The sequence below is a fragment of the Tiliqua scincoides genome, chromosome 3 (assembly GCF_035046505.1).
Source record: "Tiliqua scincoides isolate rTilSci1 chromosome 3, rTilSci1.hap2, whole genome shotgun sequence".
Taxonomy (NCBI): Eukaryota; Metazoa; Chordata; class Lepidosauria; order Squamata; family Scincidae; genus Tiliqua; species Tiliqua scincoides.
Window position 1 is genome coordinate 194,516,188 of NC_089823.1, and position 18,570 is coordinate 194,534,757.

General features: G+C 43.1%; 1 protein-coding gene across 1 annotated transcript; it reads right to left on the minus strand.

The window, feature by feature from the left end:
* Positions 1-868: 868 nt before the first annotated feature.
* AIRE (autoimmune regulator) lies at positions 869-17,974 on the minus strand. Its single transcript, XM_066621488.1, has 12 exons — positions 17,807-17,974; positions 16,753-16,927; positions 15,872-16,024; positions 15,415-15,489; positions 14,016-14,149; positions 12,717-12,794; positions 8,644-8,759; positions 6,818-6,914; positions 6,252-6,407; positions 4,576-4,697; positions 3,481-3,577; positions 869-991 (listed from the first exon to the last, which is right to left on the minus strand). The coding sequence occupies exons 1-12, from the start codon at positions 17,972-17,974 to the stop codon at positions 869-871; spliced, it is 1,494 nt and encodes a 497-aa protein (XP_066477585.1).
* Positions 17,975-18,570: the final 596 nt, after the last annotated feature.

Here is an 18,570-nt window from a genome sequence, read left to right on the forward strand (position 1 = left end):
GGGTGCAACTCGGAGTAAGGGGATTTTATTTCCCTTATACTGTGTCTTGCACAAGCCATCCCTGTGGGGGCTACTGAGATCTGCACCTGCAATTTTGTGGGTGCAAATCTTAGTAGCCCATGTCAGGCTGCTCAGGCTGAGCATGAGGGTTATGATCCAGCCTGAGCTGCCACAGTCCAATCTACCTCCCGGGCTGCCCTCTCCCCACCCAAAAACACCCCCTCCCCACCACCAACATGCCCTCTCACAACCCTCTCCAGCCTCCTGTGAGGTCCTGCCCAGTCAGCAAAAACTTACCTTGTCTGGATGCAGGCCAGCTGCTAGGCCAGCGCCCATCCAGGTGCTGGCTTAGCCTGCTGCTGAGTAGCTGCAAACATGCTTTACACAAATGTTCGCAACACTCAGGAGCTGGCACAAGGGTCTTGTGGCAGCTTGGAGTGGGGTGGGGTTGGATTGCACTGTAAACTATTCCTATGTTTGAAAGGGCTGAGTTCACTGACTGAACACAATTTCTCCAGGCATAACTTTGATCTGTCATCCTTATAAGACTGAACACTTTTATAAGCTTCTTACATGAAGATGGTTGGCAACCTTCAGTCTCGAAAGACTATGGTATAAGCCTACAGCACCCAGTATTCCCAGGCAGTCTCCCATCCAAGTACTAACCAGGCCTGACCCTGCTTAGCTTCCAAGATCAGACAAGATTGGGCATGAGCAGGGTAACAATACAGGTGTCATGAAAATGTGCTTATGACACAACTAGGATACTAAGCACATAAATAAGGAGCAAGTTAATATCAAGGGGAATTTAAATGTTGTGGATGCCTGCAAGCATAGTGAATGTGAAACCCAGAATCCACAGAACTGTTCAGTAATATCCTACATCACTGGGCAAATGAAAATACAAGAAGGTTTTCATTACCTCCCCTAGGAGAGAGTCGAGCTCATCTTTGTTCAGAACAGGTTCCGTTCCAGTAGATTCTTCCACCACCTATGATTCAAAACAGTATCTTGGAAATTTTTATTCAGCACATAAAAGCTGGACAACAGAAACAGTTGAGAGAAGGACATTTTCCTGCCCTAGATGTTACCTACAGCAGGGGCAAGTCAAGAGCAGCTTGACTTGTGGCAAGTACAGTCTCTGCCCCCATGACTCAACTCAGAAATGAGTCCTAATGTGTGGACTTTCTGAGTCATCTGGAGCGTTTTCACAACTCAAAAAGACTCAAGTCGTCCCCTTTAAAAAGCCAGCCATGAAAAAAAAAATGGGTTTGCTGACAGGGTGTATGTATGTATTGGAGTTCCCTGGGAAGAACAGGTAAATGTATCTAGCCTTGACCTGACTCCCCTTTTAATTAGTTTGTTTTACTGCTACTTTAGCTCAGGGTTGATTCTACTTTGAGCAGTTTGCTCATTGAGCAGTTTGCTTATTAAACTGTGAGAGCTTAGTAATGAAGGGCAGTGGTAAAAGAATTATTTGGTTACAGTTTGGAAGTATAAAAGAGGGAGTGTGGGTGGTTGTGGAGAGAATTCTTCCTTCTTTTAACTTGGGTATTTGCCTCAGCCAGGGGTGTGATAAGCTGAGGAAATTGCTCTTAAGGTTTGAAGCTGAGGTGGGATGAGAGTTAGAATAAGCTAATGTAAGATATCTTGTCCTGCTTATTTTTTCAACTGCATGTGTCATGTAAGTGTCCTCTGTAATGTTGAATTTGTCTTTTGTTTTGGAGTAACTTTATGTGCTGTACTAAATTAAATGGGATTAACCTGTTATCAGCCGGGTCTTTGGTGCATTCATATAGACCAGGGCTATCTAAACATTTTGGCCGAAGGGCCACATCAAATAGCAGGTACAGTGTTGAGGGCCGGGGGGGGGGGGAACAAACATTTAAATTAGAGATAACATTAGAGATGGAACTTAGATGAATTAATAAATGAATGGGCTCAAATGCCCAGAATTTCTCCAAGCACCAACACAGCCCAAGAAATAAAGCACACACTTAAATGGCCCCCATTCCTCCACCCCAGAAGCGCAACTCCAGTTGTGTTTGGTCAACTGGGCCAGAGGCTCTTGGGATCAGAGGCTGGCCGCCAGCCAGATAGAGGATGGCCATGGGCAGCATCTGGCCCCTGGGCTAGGGTTTGGAGACCCTTGATGTAGACTATGGAATGTTAACATTCTAACATTCCCTTTAAACACTCCTCTGCTGTCCCATCCCATTTGTAAATAAGGCAGAAGGGGGTGGGATGGACTGCATGAGACCGGGAACAGAAGGCTACACCTGGAATATTGCATCCAGTTCGGGTTGCCACATCTCAAAAAGCACATAATGGAAATGGAGAAGGTGCAAAAGAGAGTGACTAAGACCCAAATCCTAACCAACTTTCCAGTATTGGCATAGCTGTGTCAATGGGCATGTGCTGCATCCTGCAGTTGGGGGGCAGTCATGGAGGCCTCCTCAAAGTAAGAGAATGTTTGTTCCCTTACCTCGGAGCTGCATTGCTCTTATGTCGGTGCTGGAAAATAGGTTAGGATTGCGTCCCAAGATGATTACTGGGCTGGGGCACCTTCCTTATGAGTAAAGGCTACAGCTTTTGGGCCTCTTCGACCTGGAAAAGAGGCACCTGAGAGGGGATGTGATTGAGACATACAAAATTATGCACGGGAAGGATAGAGTGGCTAGAGAGATGCTCTTTTCCCTCTCACACAACACCAGAACCAGGGAACATCCACTAAAATTTAGTGTTAGGAGAGTTAGGACAGACAAAAGACAATATTTCTTTACTCAGCATGTGGTTGGTCTGTGGAACTCCTTGCCACAATATGTGGTGATGGCATCTATCCTAGATGCCTTTAAAAGGGAATTGGACAAATTTCTGGAGGAAAAATTCATCATAGGTTACAAGCCATGATATGTATGTGCAACCTCCTGATTTTAGAAATGGGCTATGTCAGAATGCCAGATGCAAGGGAGGGCACCAGGATGCAGGACTCTCACGTCATGTTTTCAACACCTGGCGCTGAGCTGAATCGCTGGTGCTAGAGCATGATAGGATTGGTCTCCAAGTGACCTTAGGCCAGTCACCGTGTCTCAGTCTAAACTATTTCACAGGATTTTTGTTAATGGGCTGGGAGTGGAGGATCATGGCTACAACCCTGATCTTTTTTGGAGGATTTGTAAGAAATAAATGTAAATCATAACAGTTACAAATTAATTGTAATCAGCATGGATTGATCATGGGTTTTTTTATCCAAAATACTACCAAAGCACTATCCCAAAAAACACCATCTGGCAAACGAGGAATTACATTGATGCTATAAAGGCTTTGTCAGTCAAGTTTCTAGGTATACTAAAACAGAAGACTAAGTAGATATGAAAAGTGTCATCTGGATCTGTTGGAGATAAGTGCATTTGTTCTTCCCAAAGTTCCCTGGGTCACCCACGGCCATGATGTGGCTGAAAATGTCACAGAAATCCTGACCTTTACTGCTCTCAGTGTTGGGGTATTTGAGGTTGCTGCTCCTTCTAAGCCGGTGGTTGCAGGGCTACCTGAACAGGACTTACAGATCAAGATTCCACTAGAACAGAATGATAAACAAGGGTCTTAAGCATATCTTAATTTAGATATTAAATTAGATATTAAAAGATGCTTTTCCTCATCTTTTTTCCTTATTTCCTCCTATTTTTGGACACTTCTAACACAAAGGCTTCTCTGATAACTCAGCATCCTAAAACTCTGTGATTGCACAATTGAACAATGAAGCCATCAGACAACTGCACCGTCGGGCATGCAACTACTCACCGTGCAGGCCAAGGCAGCTTCCACTTATATGAAACAGCCTCAGGATTAGCAGATGATGAAGCTGCGTTATTGTCACACAGTTTTAAATTAATGTAGAGATGTCAATGTTCTATTGTTGGTGGACAGTTAAAGTTCATGCTGGAAGCTACAGCACTCAAGTGGATCTGTTCTAAAAGGCATTAACACCTGTGCAAAACTGTGAGGTGTGCATACTCTGAGCACATGATCTGAGATCTAATCAAATCTGAGAACACCTACCTGGGGAAACTTGACATGGTACTGGTTCCAGGCAGAGGTTTTCTCAAGTGAGATGAACTGGTGCACACCTGAGACCTATAACCCTCATAAATGTACCAGTCTCCATGCCCATCCTACTAGTCCACCCTGCTAATGGGAAACACAGTTTGAAAGAGCAACAGTTTTACAATTCCAATGCTGTTGGTATCTCCTTCCTGTGGTGCTTGTCCTGCACATCTCCTTTAATGTTGACATTAAGGCCCAAAGTCTAACCAACTTTCCAGCAGTGGCATAGCTTTGCCAATGGGACATGTGCTGCATCCTACAGTTGGGTGGCACTCAAGGAGGCCTCCTCAAAGTAAGGGAGTGTTTGTTCCTTTACTTCAGAGCTGCATTGCCCTTATGTCAGTGCTGGAAAGTGGGTTAGGAGTGCACCCTAAATAAGTCACAGCAAAAGCTACCAGCTGGACAATACCTATAGAACAGGAACCAAAACATAGGAGGAATTAGTAATGGCTTAGTTCCTGAAGATGATACCTGATTTGATCTGGATGGGCAGGAAAATTGCAGAGCCAATGGAAAGCCCTGAAACATTTATTGCAGTAGATAATCTCTCCTCCTTTTCTGCATACACCACACTTTTCACCAATGGTCAGTTTCTGAGAGAAAGAGAAAGAGTGAGGTAGAATTTGCTTCTGGTAGGATGTGACCTTCTTTCCCTGGCCCCCAAACTATCCTGCATTTCATGTTTCCATTTCATGTGACCATGTTTTCTTTTCTGGTTTATGCTTGATTTCACTTCTGTAGTTGTTAAGATTTCTAATCCACCTCAGAAATTGAGACACACACAAAAAATTAAACTTAATAAAATCTGCAGAATTCAAAACTGAGATTAATCACTAGATTATATTATTCAAATAGTTATCAAGAACAGGCCAGCTGCCCACATCTCAGCAATACAGATAGCATCAGTGGATAGCACTATTGTGAACTACTTACTGTTAATGATAAATAGATGTTTTATTTACCAGTAACCTTGAATGATGGTGCCACTCACTAACCCATGTGTATTCGAGGGACTAAGGTGTCACGAATATGTACAGTTTAGGCCTAGTAACATGTAAAGCCTGAACCAAGCTAAAACAGTAGCACAGAAGTGGCTTGCAGTTCCTAGCTGCTAGGAATTTACAACTCAATGGAAGGTGATAATGTAGCACCTAGGTAGCCAGAAAGACACCCATCAAGGATGGAATGCAGCTGTAGATCTCCAGGGGGGAGGGAAGAGCTGAGAGGGCTAGCATCCAGCCCCACTTCCATAGGACAGGGCTTTTGGTCTTTGTCTCTTGGTGAGATAGGTGGTGGGTGCATATCCTGCCTCGCCAGGACCACGTGGCCTTATAGGTAACTGACCTGAGGATCTACAAAAGAAGCTGACCCAGGTGAGATTTAGAGAATAATAGTTAGCCAGTTAGCTTTGTTGTTTTATGCTGATATGTTTCCTAGAAGTTTTTATGCCTCTAGCATTTGCTGCCTTTTGTAACTTTTTGTAACCCTATGTACTTAATAAAGTAAAAATCTTTTTACCATGTTGGTTCATTGTCTGTTGGGGACAAAGGTTCAGAATCCTGCCTAGCCGTTCAGCAAGCTACCAAATCCTCATTGTGGACTAGTAACTTGAGGACTGAGACTTTAGGTAAAGAAAGTGCTCAGTGCCTACAAGGGATATAGTTAAGCCTAGAGGGTCTCAGTGTCCCTGGACTGAGGCACTGGCACATACAGGGTGGTGGCAGTTCTACCGAACAGGGGTTCTTGAGGCTCTAGGGTTCAGGAATCAAGAACTCTGAGCACCCAAAACCCTGGGAGTGTATGACGAAGTATACGACATAAGGCAATGGGACATACTCCATTTTCCTGTCCCTGTGCTGCTGCAAATTTGTCTTTCTCCCTTGTTCTGCCTCTATCTGTCTACTTCCCAGCACTATTTCTGATTCCTGTTATCACTAATGAAGGACTGAAGACTAGAATGATCAAGCTGCATTAGAAGCAGTAGGAAGGAATCCAATTTCATTCCCAGAGATGCTGCACACATAATGCATTTCTTGCACAGGTATAATTTTTTATATAGCATCTACCTTATGTATGGATCATCATATGTGAGCAAAATATATAAGCTGAAACTTGTGAGAAGTTTGATCAGAAGGTGAGCTACTCACCAGCTGCCTCTCTGTCCCCGCACCCTGTACTATTGGCGCAACTGCCACGGGAATTGGGGACAGGGTAGGTAGAGGCTGTTTGAAGGGGGTTCCCACAGGTTCTTTGATGAGAACTCTCTTCCCATCTTCTGTTGTTCTCTGAACATATACAGCACCCTAAGCAGGTATGAGGAATAAGCATGTCAGTTTCCATTCAGTACCAATGAAAATATCCACAAAAGGACACTGCAGGACATTGTGTTTCCACTATTTGACAGTTCTTGCTGGGTAGACCTGCAAATAGCTTTGGAAAAGGGACTGTATGATTTTGTTTGGATCAAGGATGACGGTATTCCAAATCTGAACAAAATTTTCTCTCTTTTCTTGCTTGGATAAATTATGGCCCTTCACATTCCAAAGAGCTCTGTCTGTTACTCCAAACAGACATTGAAGATGCATTAACAGAAGGGCAACCCCAGTTAGGGATGCTTTATACAGGACATTTTCCTGCATGGAGAGGGAGAGAGGAGCATAAAGTGAGAGGAAGTTAGTGGGCACAGGAGAATGGGGGATGACACAATTTATACCTGCATTTGAGAAAGTTTCTCTCTGATGGCCTCGTCTTCATTGCGCCCCTCTTGATTCATCTTCTTGGGTAAGCAGGAATCACATCTCCATGTTCCACTGTCCAGCATCCCGTAGTGGGATAATGGTATGATCATGGAGCCAGAGAGGGAGAAATAGGCAAACTAAGCATGTATAAACAGAAAGTACTGCAAGTGGCACCTTGGTGTACTGCAATGTTTCTCAAACTGTGGGTTGGGACCTACCAGGTGGGTCACAAGCCAATTTCAGGTGTCCCCTCATGCATTTCAATGTGCATTTTATTTTTTAATATATTAGACTTGATACTACCATGGTATGTGACTGCATTTGGGGAAATGATGCAGATCAGTACTTTTAACAGGCTGCTATATATATGCTTTTAACAGTGATAGTCAATGGGGCTTACCCTTGGGTAAGTGTAGATAGGATTGCAGCCTTTGGAATGTTTGGGGAATTTTTTTTTAAAAAGGTTAGGAGGGTTCTTCTTTATTTTAGATAAATTTTTAAACTTGTGCATATTGTAATCTTTTAATTTACTTACTTAATTGATTTGATTTGATTTTGTCAAATAGGAGGATGATAAAAACTTTTATGCCTGATGATGTGACTTTTAGCCATGACATAACTTTCAGGTTAATGACATCACTTCCAGTGGGTTCCAACAAATTGTCATTCTAAAACATGGGTCCCAGTGCTAAAAGTATGAGAACCACTGGTGTACTGTATTATCACCAATCTCAGACCTGTTGAAGCTAATGGGGGCAGGGAGACTTGCATCTAATCAGGAGCTTTTTATGCATAGGAAAAGTCCTGGGAAAAGTACAGCAACTTTGTACATCCTCCTGAGAGGCTACTGAGCATGCTCAGGGGCAATGGAGCAGTAGCAACAACAAACTGTGGCCCTTTTGTTGCCCACTGTAAATAAGAGGTGCCTTTTTTCTATACCTAAGAGCTCACTGAAATGTCTTGCACTGAGCCTGTAATAATCATCTCCATCAGCTGTGTGAGGTAGAGATGGAGGACCAATATGTAGGATCAAAGCAGAAGGAGGACTCTGCTGTCAGATTTTGAAGTCTGCCATGCACATATACCATTAGTAACACCTGTATAGTGATATTCTGCATAGCCTTTAAGATGCCACATTTAGACCCTGTCACACATACACACACTCACTCACTGGATTTGGAACTTTTCTCCAGTGTCAACCGAGAGAGAGAGAGAGAGAGAGAGAGAGAGAGAGAGAGAGAGAGAGAGATTGGTCCCAGTCTACCAACTGACCGGCATCTCCTGCAGACTGCTAGTCAGGTGGGAAAGACCTATATAATTCATCCTTCCCATATGCTGGAGGTTCACAGTTTTCACTGAGAACTGGCTTCCATGCCACTAGGTGATATGGGAAGAGTGCCCAACTTATCTGAGCCAAGAGGCAGGTGTAAAACACATGTATTTAATTAATTGACTGAATGGGGGAATATTATGCTCTGAGGCTGCTATCATTCTGTACAGGTTCTATAACTGAAATTATTGGAACTATGACAATTAGCAAGAAAGGAGCTTGGTGTCACTAGAGTGCTGTGTGCTGGGCATGGCTGTGTGAAGATTTTGGTTTGGATTTTTTAAAAGATGGCAGAAGGAGTATCTTATATGAGAACCTACTACAGAATTTCTAAAACATACTAAGGAAATGGTTGCAATGACTCCAAAGAATTTGTAGTACCCTGACAATTAAATACTCTGCAGTTTTATACCAAGACACAACACTGATTCCAGACAATACAGAAATGTTCATTGGTTGGACTGTCATTACCTAGGAATCTCTGTCAGTGGTGGCACAAGGCAAGTGAGATGAAAGGCTTTGGGGCATCCGTCGCAGCAGATCAACTCCCCACCATCCCTGCAGACGGCACATTCATCATCGTTCTTCTGGCCCAGCAAATTGTGGTAGGATCAAAGCAGAAAGAGGATTCAGTTGTCAGCTAGTTTCCCTTCATATGGCTGGGCAATTCACTCACCTATCCAGACCAACATTGCCCTCTTATTACATACATATTTCTCTAGCTGTACAGTTAAGCCCCCATCACACTCAACATACTACATATGCCCTGAAGTGTGTGGCTATTCAGAAATGTACCTGGAATTTGGCTGTCAGGATACGATGTAATACAGGGATGACTGAACTATAGGCTCAGGAGCTACATGTAGCTCAGAGACAACTCAAGACAGAGGCTTCTCTTGGACCTAAACCTTCTCCTCAGCTCAGTGTCATACTCTGAGACTTAAAGCCAAACTAGACATGCATGCAAATCTGTGCTATAGTGGTGTGATTGACCCTCTACCAGTAGCACCTCTTATTTGTTCAAAGGGCCTGCACAGGGGGTGACTCTAGTCAGGGTCTGCATGCAAGGGAGGGAGATTTTTCCTCAAATCACCACTTCAGTTGCAAATTGTCCTTTCCTGGAGGAGACTTTTGGCTTCAAAATGGCACACTGAGGAAGAGTAGAACTTTCTCTCCCTGCGCATCCCAGTCCCAAGTGGGGGTCATTTCTTCACATGTTACTTGTGTGGGAGTTTTTAACAAAACACAAAGCATTCCTCTAAAGCACACATTTGCATGCATACAAACATAAGAAGAGCCCTGCTCGATCAGGCCAAAGGCCCCTCTAGTCCAGCATCCTGTACTCACAGTGGGTCACCAGATGCCTCAGGAATGCATGACTAGTTTGACCCTGAAGCATACATGAGAGGAGAATGTGTTCTGCAATGCAGAATGTAGGATTGACATGAAACTGTAGACCAAAGCGGACAAAGGGAACAGAAGAGCCAAGTTCTTTTCTCAGGTTACTACTGGTCTGGTTCAGAGATCCAAGTGTGGAACTCACTGTGGTTAATATAACTTGTATGGACCAGTGCAAATTGAAGCACGTGTCCTGTTCCGATTAACACTGAAGGCAAACTACCTGAGCATATGCTCTAGAGCAGCCATTCTCAACCTTTTTTTTTTTTTTTTTTTTTTTTGCTATGGGCCCTTAAGAGGTTCCAGGTTCTCAGATTCCACGGCCTCCCTGTCAAATAAGGATACAATAAGAACAGATAAATGTAAAATGATTTTCAGCCTGTGGCCGCCTTCGAATGTGCCAGGGCACCCCATGGGGCCAAATGGCTCCCACTGAGAATGGCTGCTTTAGAGAAACGAGGAAATGCACACTCCAGACATGAGCTTCTGATGGGGGCATCCCTCTTTTTTACTTTTAAAGAGCTCCTCCCCAGCCTCCTCCATTTTAAACTTGAATGTTACTCTGTTGACGAAAGAGTTTGACCCTGAAGCTGTGCTGTCACTTCTGGAGCAAATCATCACTTCAGTGAAGCTAATTTTGGGTTCAAAATAGCAGAGGAGGAGAAAAAGAGCTTTCCTATCTCTGGACAGACCTGGATCATCACTCTGCATGGCTGTAGCTAGGTACTTCTAGTTGGAAGCTCACATGTGTAATGTACAGGTGTAATTTGGCCCTGAGGCTGCATGATTCCTCCTGGGCTTAGCAGTAAAGCAAGGGAGCTGTTCAGAGCACAGGGAGTAGAGAACGACATTCAAGCATGGTTGCTGTGTAGTGTAACAAGTCAACACTGCGGAAATAGCAGGAGAGCGGTCCACTCCTGCCACATAGCTAGAGCTACAGCAAGTACCAAGAAACCCAAGGAGCAAAAATATGTTGCCTACTTATTTAGTAGGCCTACATAGCTACTGAGGAGTTTTATAGCTGATCCTGGAGACCATTCCTAGTGCATTAGTGGGCCTTGATACTAGTAATTATGAACTCTTCCATGAGAGCATGAAAAGACACAAGGCTGCACAGCAAATGCTCTGCTTTCCAACACTGGATTCCACTTACGCTCATCAGAAGGGCCAACCATTCATGCCAACTGAAGCAACTGCCTCAGGTCGCCAGGAGGCATCCAACTCTATCCCCCCTCACTCACTTTGACTGGGAGGAACAGAGGCTGGAACACTACCTGCTACGGGCAGAGGCACAATGTCTTGGCTAGGGGGTCCCAGGCCAGCCCTGCTCATCAGTGTCTTTGTTCCTGGGATCATGGTGGTGATCCTGGGGGTAGATCCTATACCAGGGCTAGCCAAAATCTGGGACAATAGACAAATAATTGCTATTTGTTTCATGCCTCTTCCCATGGCCTGACTTCATCAGTGCCCAGTTGCCAGATTCTATGATGTTCTTTTGCAGTTGGTATCCCAGAGGCATCAGGAAGTGTTGACTCCTGGCTTCCCCATGTTGTGGGTCCTACTCCACAGATAAGGCTCTGGGATCCATACCTTGATGCAAATGTCCTGGTGACCCAGCCTCCACCTCTAAGGATGCCCATTTTGATTCACGCTCTGGGAGTTGGTGGGTAATGGTAGACTGCATGGACTGGAAGTACTGAAACAAACAGCTCTCCCAATTCTGAAAGCTATTTTTTTTTCCTGAATGTGATCTTATGAAATTTGAAGCAATGATGAGGGGGACAAGGGACCTAGAATGGGTAGTGCACTCACAACAGAGGCTATGCTTTTGAAACCCTCTGACACTGTATGAATGCTGGATGGTAATGAAGTATCATTTCTTCTATGAAATAATACTTTTTTCTAGTAAAGTTCTTTCATCAATGTGGGTTCATACATATATCTGATAGCCTTCTTTGGTGGGGTGTGTAAAGCATACAATGTGGAACCTCTGCGAGCCTTGCTAATATACCCCTATTAAATGACAGGAGCTGGGATCTCAAAATCACTCCAATAGCTGTGGCCACTGGCCAGTAATGTCTTAAATGTAAGCTGAAACAAAACTGCAGTTGCTTTAAACATTGAAATCTCTGGGGAATTCCATCCTGGCAGGAGTGAGGCAAACTATGCCAAGGAAAAATATTTGTTCCAGCCAAAGTCTCTACCATCAGTGTATTGTAACAATCTAAATAAAGATGCCTGGGACTTCCCAAGTGAGGTGAACCTTCCAGGGCAAAAATATGCTGAGGCTTGGTGGAGACAGTGAGAATGCCAATGAGCTGGACTACAAGGTACCAGTGCCAAGCACAGATCTCAACACACCCTTTGGTTTTGCCCATTAAAGGATAATCTCAACAGCCAACACTCATTCAACAGTCATTTCAGGCTGTCTACAGCATCCTTCTAGTGGCCTCAGCTGTTTGGGGCAGATTTACATAAACAATTTGTGCAATTCACATTTCTTTCCATGGCCAATCTTCATCAGTGCCCAGTTGCCAGATTTCTTAATGTGAGAGCAAGGGCCACCATACTTAACAAAGCTAATACATTTCCAGATTCCGTTTCAGGCCTCACAGCGAGTGCCATAATCTTTGCAGGGAAGCAGCCTGCTTGCAGACACATCGGGACGTGTCATGGACATGTACCAAGAAGTTGCCATTGGCCACAGTTCTCTAAATTGTACCCTTTGCGTGTTTCCAGGTGCATTTCTCACCTTCAGTGCTATAGCATTCACTGTGCATATGTGGTGATCACCTGGGAAATATGGCTCCAGCTTAAAATGTGAAGTGCCCCTCATTAAATGTACTAACTTTCTGTATGAATAGCTTATTCTCACAGAGCCAATATGGTGTAGTTTTGCTTTCGTAATTATTAAGTTTAATAAAATAAATATTATAGTAAGGCATAAGAGTGCACAGTTCCTTTTTTCTCAATTTCTTAAAGTTTGAACCACAGAATATCCACAATCCCAAAGAAGAAGCCTGTGATGAACTAGAAATGCATAAAGAGCAGTGCAGAGATGAATCAAAGAAAAAAGGAAGCACTGACAGTGGGGAGATGGCATAGGCAAACCGCTTGGGCAGGGGGCACAAAAATGTTCTCATTACCTGTTGAGGAACTGGATTCACAGTGTGAAAAGGGATGATGTGGCACCTGTCCTGCAAGCATGCCTTCTTCTCTTCATTCTGAAGATGAAAAGAGTTAAGGTGTGCAAATGAGCATGCTGACAAAGGCTGCAGTCATACACACACTTTCCTAGGAGTAAGACCCATTTCATTGAATGGAGTTTCCTTCTGAGTAGACGTGCATAGGATGGCACTGCAAAGGCCATGGTGCACGTTGCTGGCCCTCAGTACATTTTCACCTTAAGTGAAAAGTCAAGATGACAGTTTTCTCCACCTTATTTTTTCCTATGACATATGGAAAGAAGTTGGAGGCAGGAAAATGGTGCCATCAGAGAGAACTGGTAGATAGGGGTCTCCTATCTTACAGAAAGTGAAGTCAACCCTGAATGAAGGATTCTGGATTGTTTTACATCCCAAGCATTTTTGAGTTGATTTACACAACCACTAAACTAATGGTAACCACCATATATTTCTTTTCTTTTAAAGTGTGGTGACTCCAGTTGTGGTGAGTGGATCATTATGTTTTGTAACTTATTTGCCATGAGCAGAAGTTTGCCATTTTGCCTCTCAATATCAGCTGGCAGTGGCATTCAAAATGGCAAATCATCTTGTTGTAGTGTTGTATTATTTCTACAAATAATAACTAGAATCATCTACTTATGCCAAATGAATCACATTACCTTATCTTGATGAGATTTACATGCCTTGAGAGGGGAGGAAAGAAGAGGTACTCAGGCCAGAGGGAGCCATGGAAACCAGCCCTGGCCTGAGAGTTTTGTTGTATTTTATGTACATTTTGTAAACTGCCTTGGGCATTTGCTTGGGCAAGGAAAAGAATCTCTCTCTCTCTCTCTCTCTCTCTCAGTGCTAACTGGGTAAGAGGCACTTTTTCAAGTAGGTGCTCCTCTTTTATTTAGCAGGGGGAGAGTAACTGGCTCTCCTCACCCCAGCAGTCGCTTTCTAAACTTTTGTTGAAAAGCGGTATATAAATACTGCTAATAATAATAATAATAATAATAATAATAATAATAATAATAATAATAATAAGAAGAAGAAGAAGAAGAAGAAGAAGAAGAAGAAGAAGAAGAAGTTGTTATTCGCCCATCTGTTTGGATGGTTTTAAAGACATATGTTGCCGGCATGAACTTGTCAGTGCTGTGAACTGGCCCAGAGTTGGTATACACAGTTAAAGTCAGCACACAGTACGGTTCTCTGTCTTCACTATAAAATGGTCCTAGAAAGTGTGAATGGGCTAGATTAGAAGAATATCATGTTACATACGTATTCAAGGCCCTGGGGTTCTTTCACTTTCACACTGGGCTTCAGTTCTCGAGCTTGGCTCTTCTCTCCAAGCTCCTCCAATTTGCTTGATGCATAAAACTCACCACCAGCCTTGACACTTTTCTTAGCATCTCCTAGAAAAAAGTTTTTTTGGGTGATGATTATGATTTAATTAAAGATGTCTCATTAGTTCCTTGGAAATGCAATCTTGTGTATCACTTCATAGTCTGTGCGATCCTGGAGTTTGTTAATTCCTGGTGTGAGGAAACTGGACAAAAACTCTCTTCAAACTCTGGTCCCCACAGGTCACTAGCCTTTCACTGAACATCACAATAGTAGCCTTCTGGACTGAAGGAGACATCATCCAAAGGCCTATGGTTTCAAAGGCAGCTAAAGAAGTAAGGGGGCCCAACACATGTTATATATTTAGGAGTGAAATTCAAGGAGGACATGAAAAACAAGGTGCAACTCAATATACTCCCATGATAGGTACTGGGAGACTTATGTTCCCACTATAGGAGGAAGACTCAGCCCAGCTCCTAATAGTTTTGTCTATGATTTTTCCCATGCTACAACCTTGTCTGTGCCATGAGGTTACTGCCATACAGCTCATTTCACCTGCAGATGACACAGTGTTTACAATGAAATATTTGGGATCAGGGTAGGACACCATTGGATATTGCATTTGTACTGTTTAACTTCATGTTTGAAAGGCAATTGTATCCATCAAAATTCAATACTGTTCAGAAAGAAGTGTGGAGGCCAAGTTAATCTGCACTTGGTTATCATAGGAATGATGTGTTTGGCTCAGGGGACAGAGCCCCTTACCCTCCCTTGCTTTTTTTTCCTCTGTTCATTCTTTTGGGTACAAAAAGCAATGGAGTACAATCATAGAATGTTAGAGCCAGAAGGTACCTTGGAGGTCATATAGTCCAACTCCTTCCTCAGTGCAGTCATTTAGAGTTAAATCTAATGCCCTCCTGTTGGGTAGTGTGGCATGGGGTGGAAATATACTGCAGATGAAAATTCCAAAGAGTAATTTAGCTTGTCCAACTACAGTAAATGTGGGTGCTACTGCAGTGCAAAAGGACAGAATGTGGACTTGGATGTGGCATTGGATTCGGCAGACCAGGCTTCTACTCCCTGCTCAACCCTGGGTGTTGTTTAGTGGCCTTGGCAAATGGCAAGTCATTATCACTCAGTCTAATCTAGTCTACCAGGTTCTTGGGAGGATAAGAACTGTAAAGTGCTTTGTGCACTGAAAAATGCTACACACATTCTATATAGTAAGAAATTAAAAAAATGTTGGGAATTTCTGAGCCAGCAATAAGTCAAACCAAAAGGCTGCGCACTACAAGTTAGGAGAATCAATATGAACACAGCAAAGGGCTGTGCTTACCATTCGGAAGTGGATAATGCTGAATCTCCACACTCTCTGGTTTCTTCACAGCTTTTGCCTTTGGCATGGAGCTCCCTGTGAATTCACGGTACAGATTAATATTTGGACAGCAGGATGCATCTTTTCTCCACAATGCACAGCATTTGCTTGTCCTGCAAGGGACAACATGGATGCTCTGCGCTCTTGTCAGAAGCCCATTAAGAGCTGGCACAGAAATGTGAATGAAGTGAAGTACTGACGTCCAACAGCTATTTGCACTCAGTTTGAATACTGTTGATAAAGGCAGACGAATGCATTATACTGACACTAAAGTGGGATTCTAGTTCTGAGGCTTTCTGTGGGGGGTGGGGGGTGCACTGTTCTTTATTCTTTACACTTCCTCTTTTGCATATCTCTGCTAAATGCATAACATTCATTCAGCCACAGCAAAGCCAAAGCAAATACAGTAGTTTTATACCAAGGTGCATGTCGCCTTTCACTGATGATGGAGGCAGGTGCAAAGACTCTTTTTCCTCAGGTGCCTTCCGCTTCCCTTGAGATTTGTGCTGAGCCAGAACCTTGGGGCTGATGGGAAGTTTCTTGACCCTGCGGTACTTGCTGAAGTCCATATCTGAAAAGAAGGAAAATGCTCAGGCTGGAGAGAATCCTTGCCCAGGTCAGGATAACCCTTGCTTCTGGAAATGACAGGCAATGTTCCCCTGAGCAGAAAAATTATTCAGCAATATATGCAGCTATCAGGTATGTCTTTAGTAAGCACAGCTTAATTTGTTTTGTTTTTAATCAGTGACATCAGATCAGACATGAAGAGCCATCATCATTATTCCCCCTTCCCAAGCAGATGTGACATTTTAAAGCAGAGGCAGTACTTCTTCTGCCCAAGGAGGTTCAGTGAGTTTTTTGGGCTGTGGGCTTCCAAAAAAAGACATGCATGAAGATAAACCTATACCCAGGGCCTAGGAAAGGGGGGGGGGGGTAAAGTGGGTAATTTGTACCCGGGCCCAGGATCACAAAGGGGGCCCAAGAGTCAAAGGAGGGGGCCCAGAAAGTTCCTGAGATCTTACATTTTCCTATCCTACCTGGACTCCAAAGACTATTCTGGTTGTCTTCTTTTTAGATTACCCTCCCCCTGCCCAATTTTGCCCCTGTTCTGCCTGCCCCCACTGCCCCCTCCCATTTTGGGAAGGACCCTCCCCAAAAAACTTTGTACCCCCAGATAAAATTCCTCACAGAGCCCTATACCTGTCAGAAGCTGAAGGTGGTGGATCATCCCATCCCCATTTAAAATTCACCCATAAAACAATTTCATTTTTTCTATGCTATGATGATCCCAGCTGATACCTTTAGGAAAGGTGTTCCGAATGGACTGGAGCTTGGAATATCTCTCCAGGTTGTAATCCTTGAAGAGGACTCTCCAGAAGTCCTGGATGGAAGGTGAATCCTGGCTGAGCAGCCATGTCAACATGGCATGAAAAGCCTTGTGGCAGCCCTCCTTCTTCTGTAGATGAATAGTGTCCTTCAAGAATGGAGAAAAAGGAGATTTTTCTCCCCTGAGACATTTAACACATCAAGGAGCTAACAGTTACAGAAAGAGTCTCAACATTCTGACACTGTAGGTTACATCATAGGTGCCTTTGGTTATCTACAGAAGACCAAATAATTATGAAATGGCCATAATGATGAAAAAGAGAAAGACAACAAATCTGAAAGATGCCATTACACAAGTGCCCCAGACCTAAGAAGCAACACTGCTTACGCTTCTCAATAAGACATTTGGAGGATCTATGATACAATATGGTTTCAATATGGTTACAATATGTTTGCAGCATTTTTCCATGGTATCCATGATCTTTGGTGTGTAAACTGAGTTGCCAAACTTTGAAAGCATACTTTGAAATTCATGACCAAAAATTGTTGGAACAGCTTATCCAGTATCACCTAGTTCAGTAATGGGGGCTCAAAAAAAGGTATATTCAAACATTGTAAGACAGATGTGTGACCATGAAAAAAAGGTCAACAATGACTCCCAACAACAACATATTGAAATTCCTTACATTTCCATTCTTCCCATGGATTTAGGAATTAGCATCTATTTTAATACAATGCCTCACATGCTATGTTAATGTGAGCTCTTCTTTTCTATAAATATGTACTGAAAAATGTTTACAGACTCAAAGGAAGAGAAAACACAAAAATGTAACTAAAAACACCAAATTAAAACTCCAGAGATCAAAGAAATTAAGGATGGGCACATGAGCTATCCACTGGTCTGTATAAGCTGTAAAGGACAGGTTTATAATATAGCACTACAACATATTTACAAATACACAGTAAAAATTGTGATATTCTAGCACTATAAACTGAAGAGACTCCCCATTATGCTTATTCCTCTCACCTTGAACATCTCTTCAGTGACAACTTCATGATCCACAAGTCCATGAAGTAATGGAAAGACATCATCCACTGCCATTGAAATCTCTGTGCGGTAAAGCTTCAGTAATTTCCGCAGGTCCCCCTCTCCCAGTGGCCGATCAGAACTGCACATTCTGGGACAGAAGAACATTACAAGATCATCAGTAGCAACCGTCCTTTAGGTCCATATTTTTTGTTTTTGTCCATCTGCATCTATCAATCCTTACTAGAAGACACTTATTTGTACATCTATTTGGGTAATAACAGTTGCTCAGAAACAACACACACTTTTTGTGCAATTGTGTGTGTTGTATAAATTAAGGCTTCTTTCTAAAGTAGGATGTGCAATAGCATCCTGGATTGTTTTAGAATGTTTTTTTTGTCAGCCCAGTTGTCCCTCCAGTCTCTGCTGAAATTTGGAAAGACAGATTTGTATGTACAGCTTGGAATACACTAGTATTCAAAATGCTTTTTTCTTGTTATGATCTTCCACCTCTTCAGTACTCTCTAGGCTCCCAGATTTGATTTATGTTGCTTATTCTGTCCTTACTAACAAAGAAGAGAGACACCACCACAGTTTTCACCTGTCAGATTGAGATCGAGTGTAGTATCTATAGGTGTTATCCTACTTTCTGCAGTTCAGTGCGCTCTTTATAGTGCTCAATCTGTGGATCAAGAATGACCAGGAGGAGGGAGGGCAGCAGCAAGAAACAAAAAACACCTTCCCGGGGAACCAACAGAAGCCCA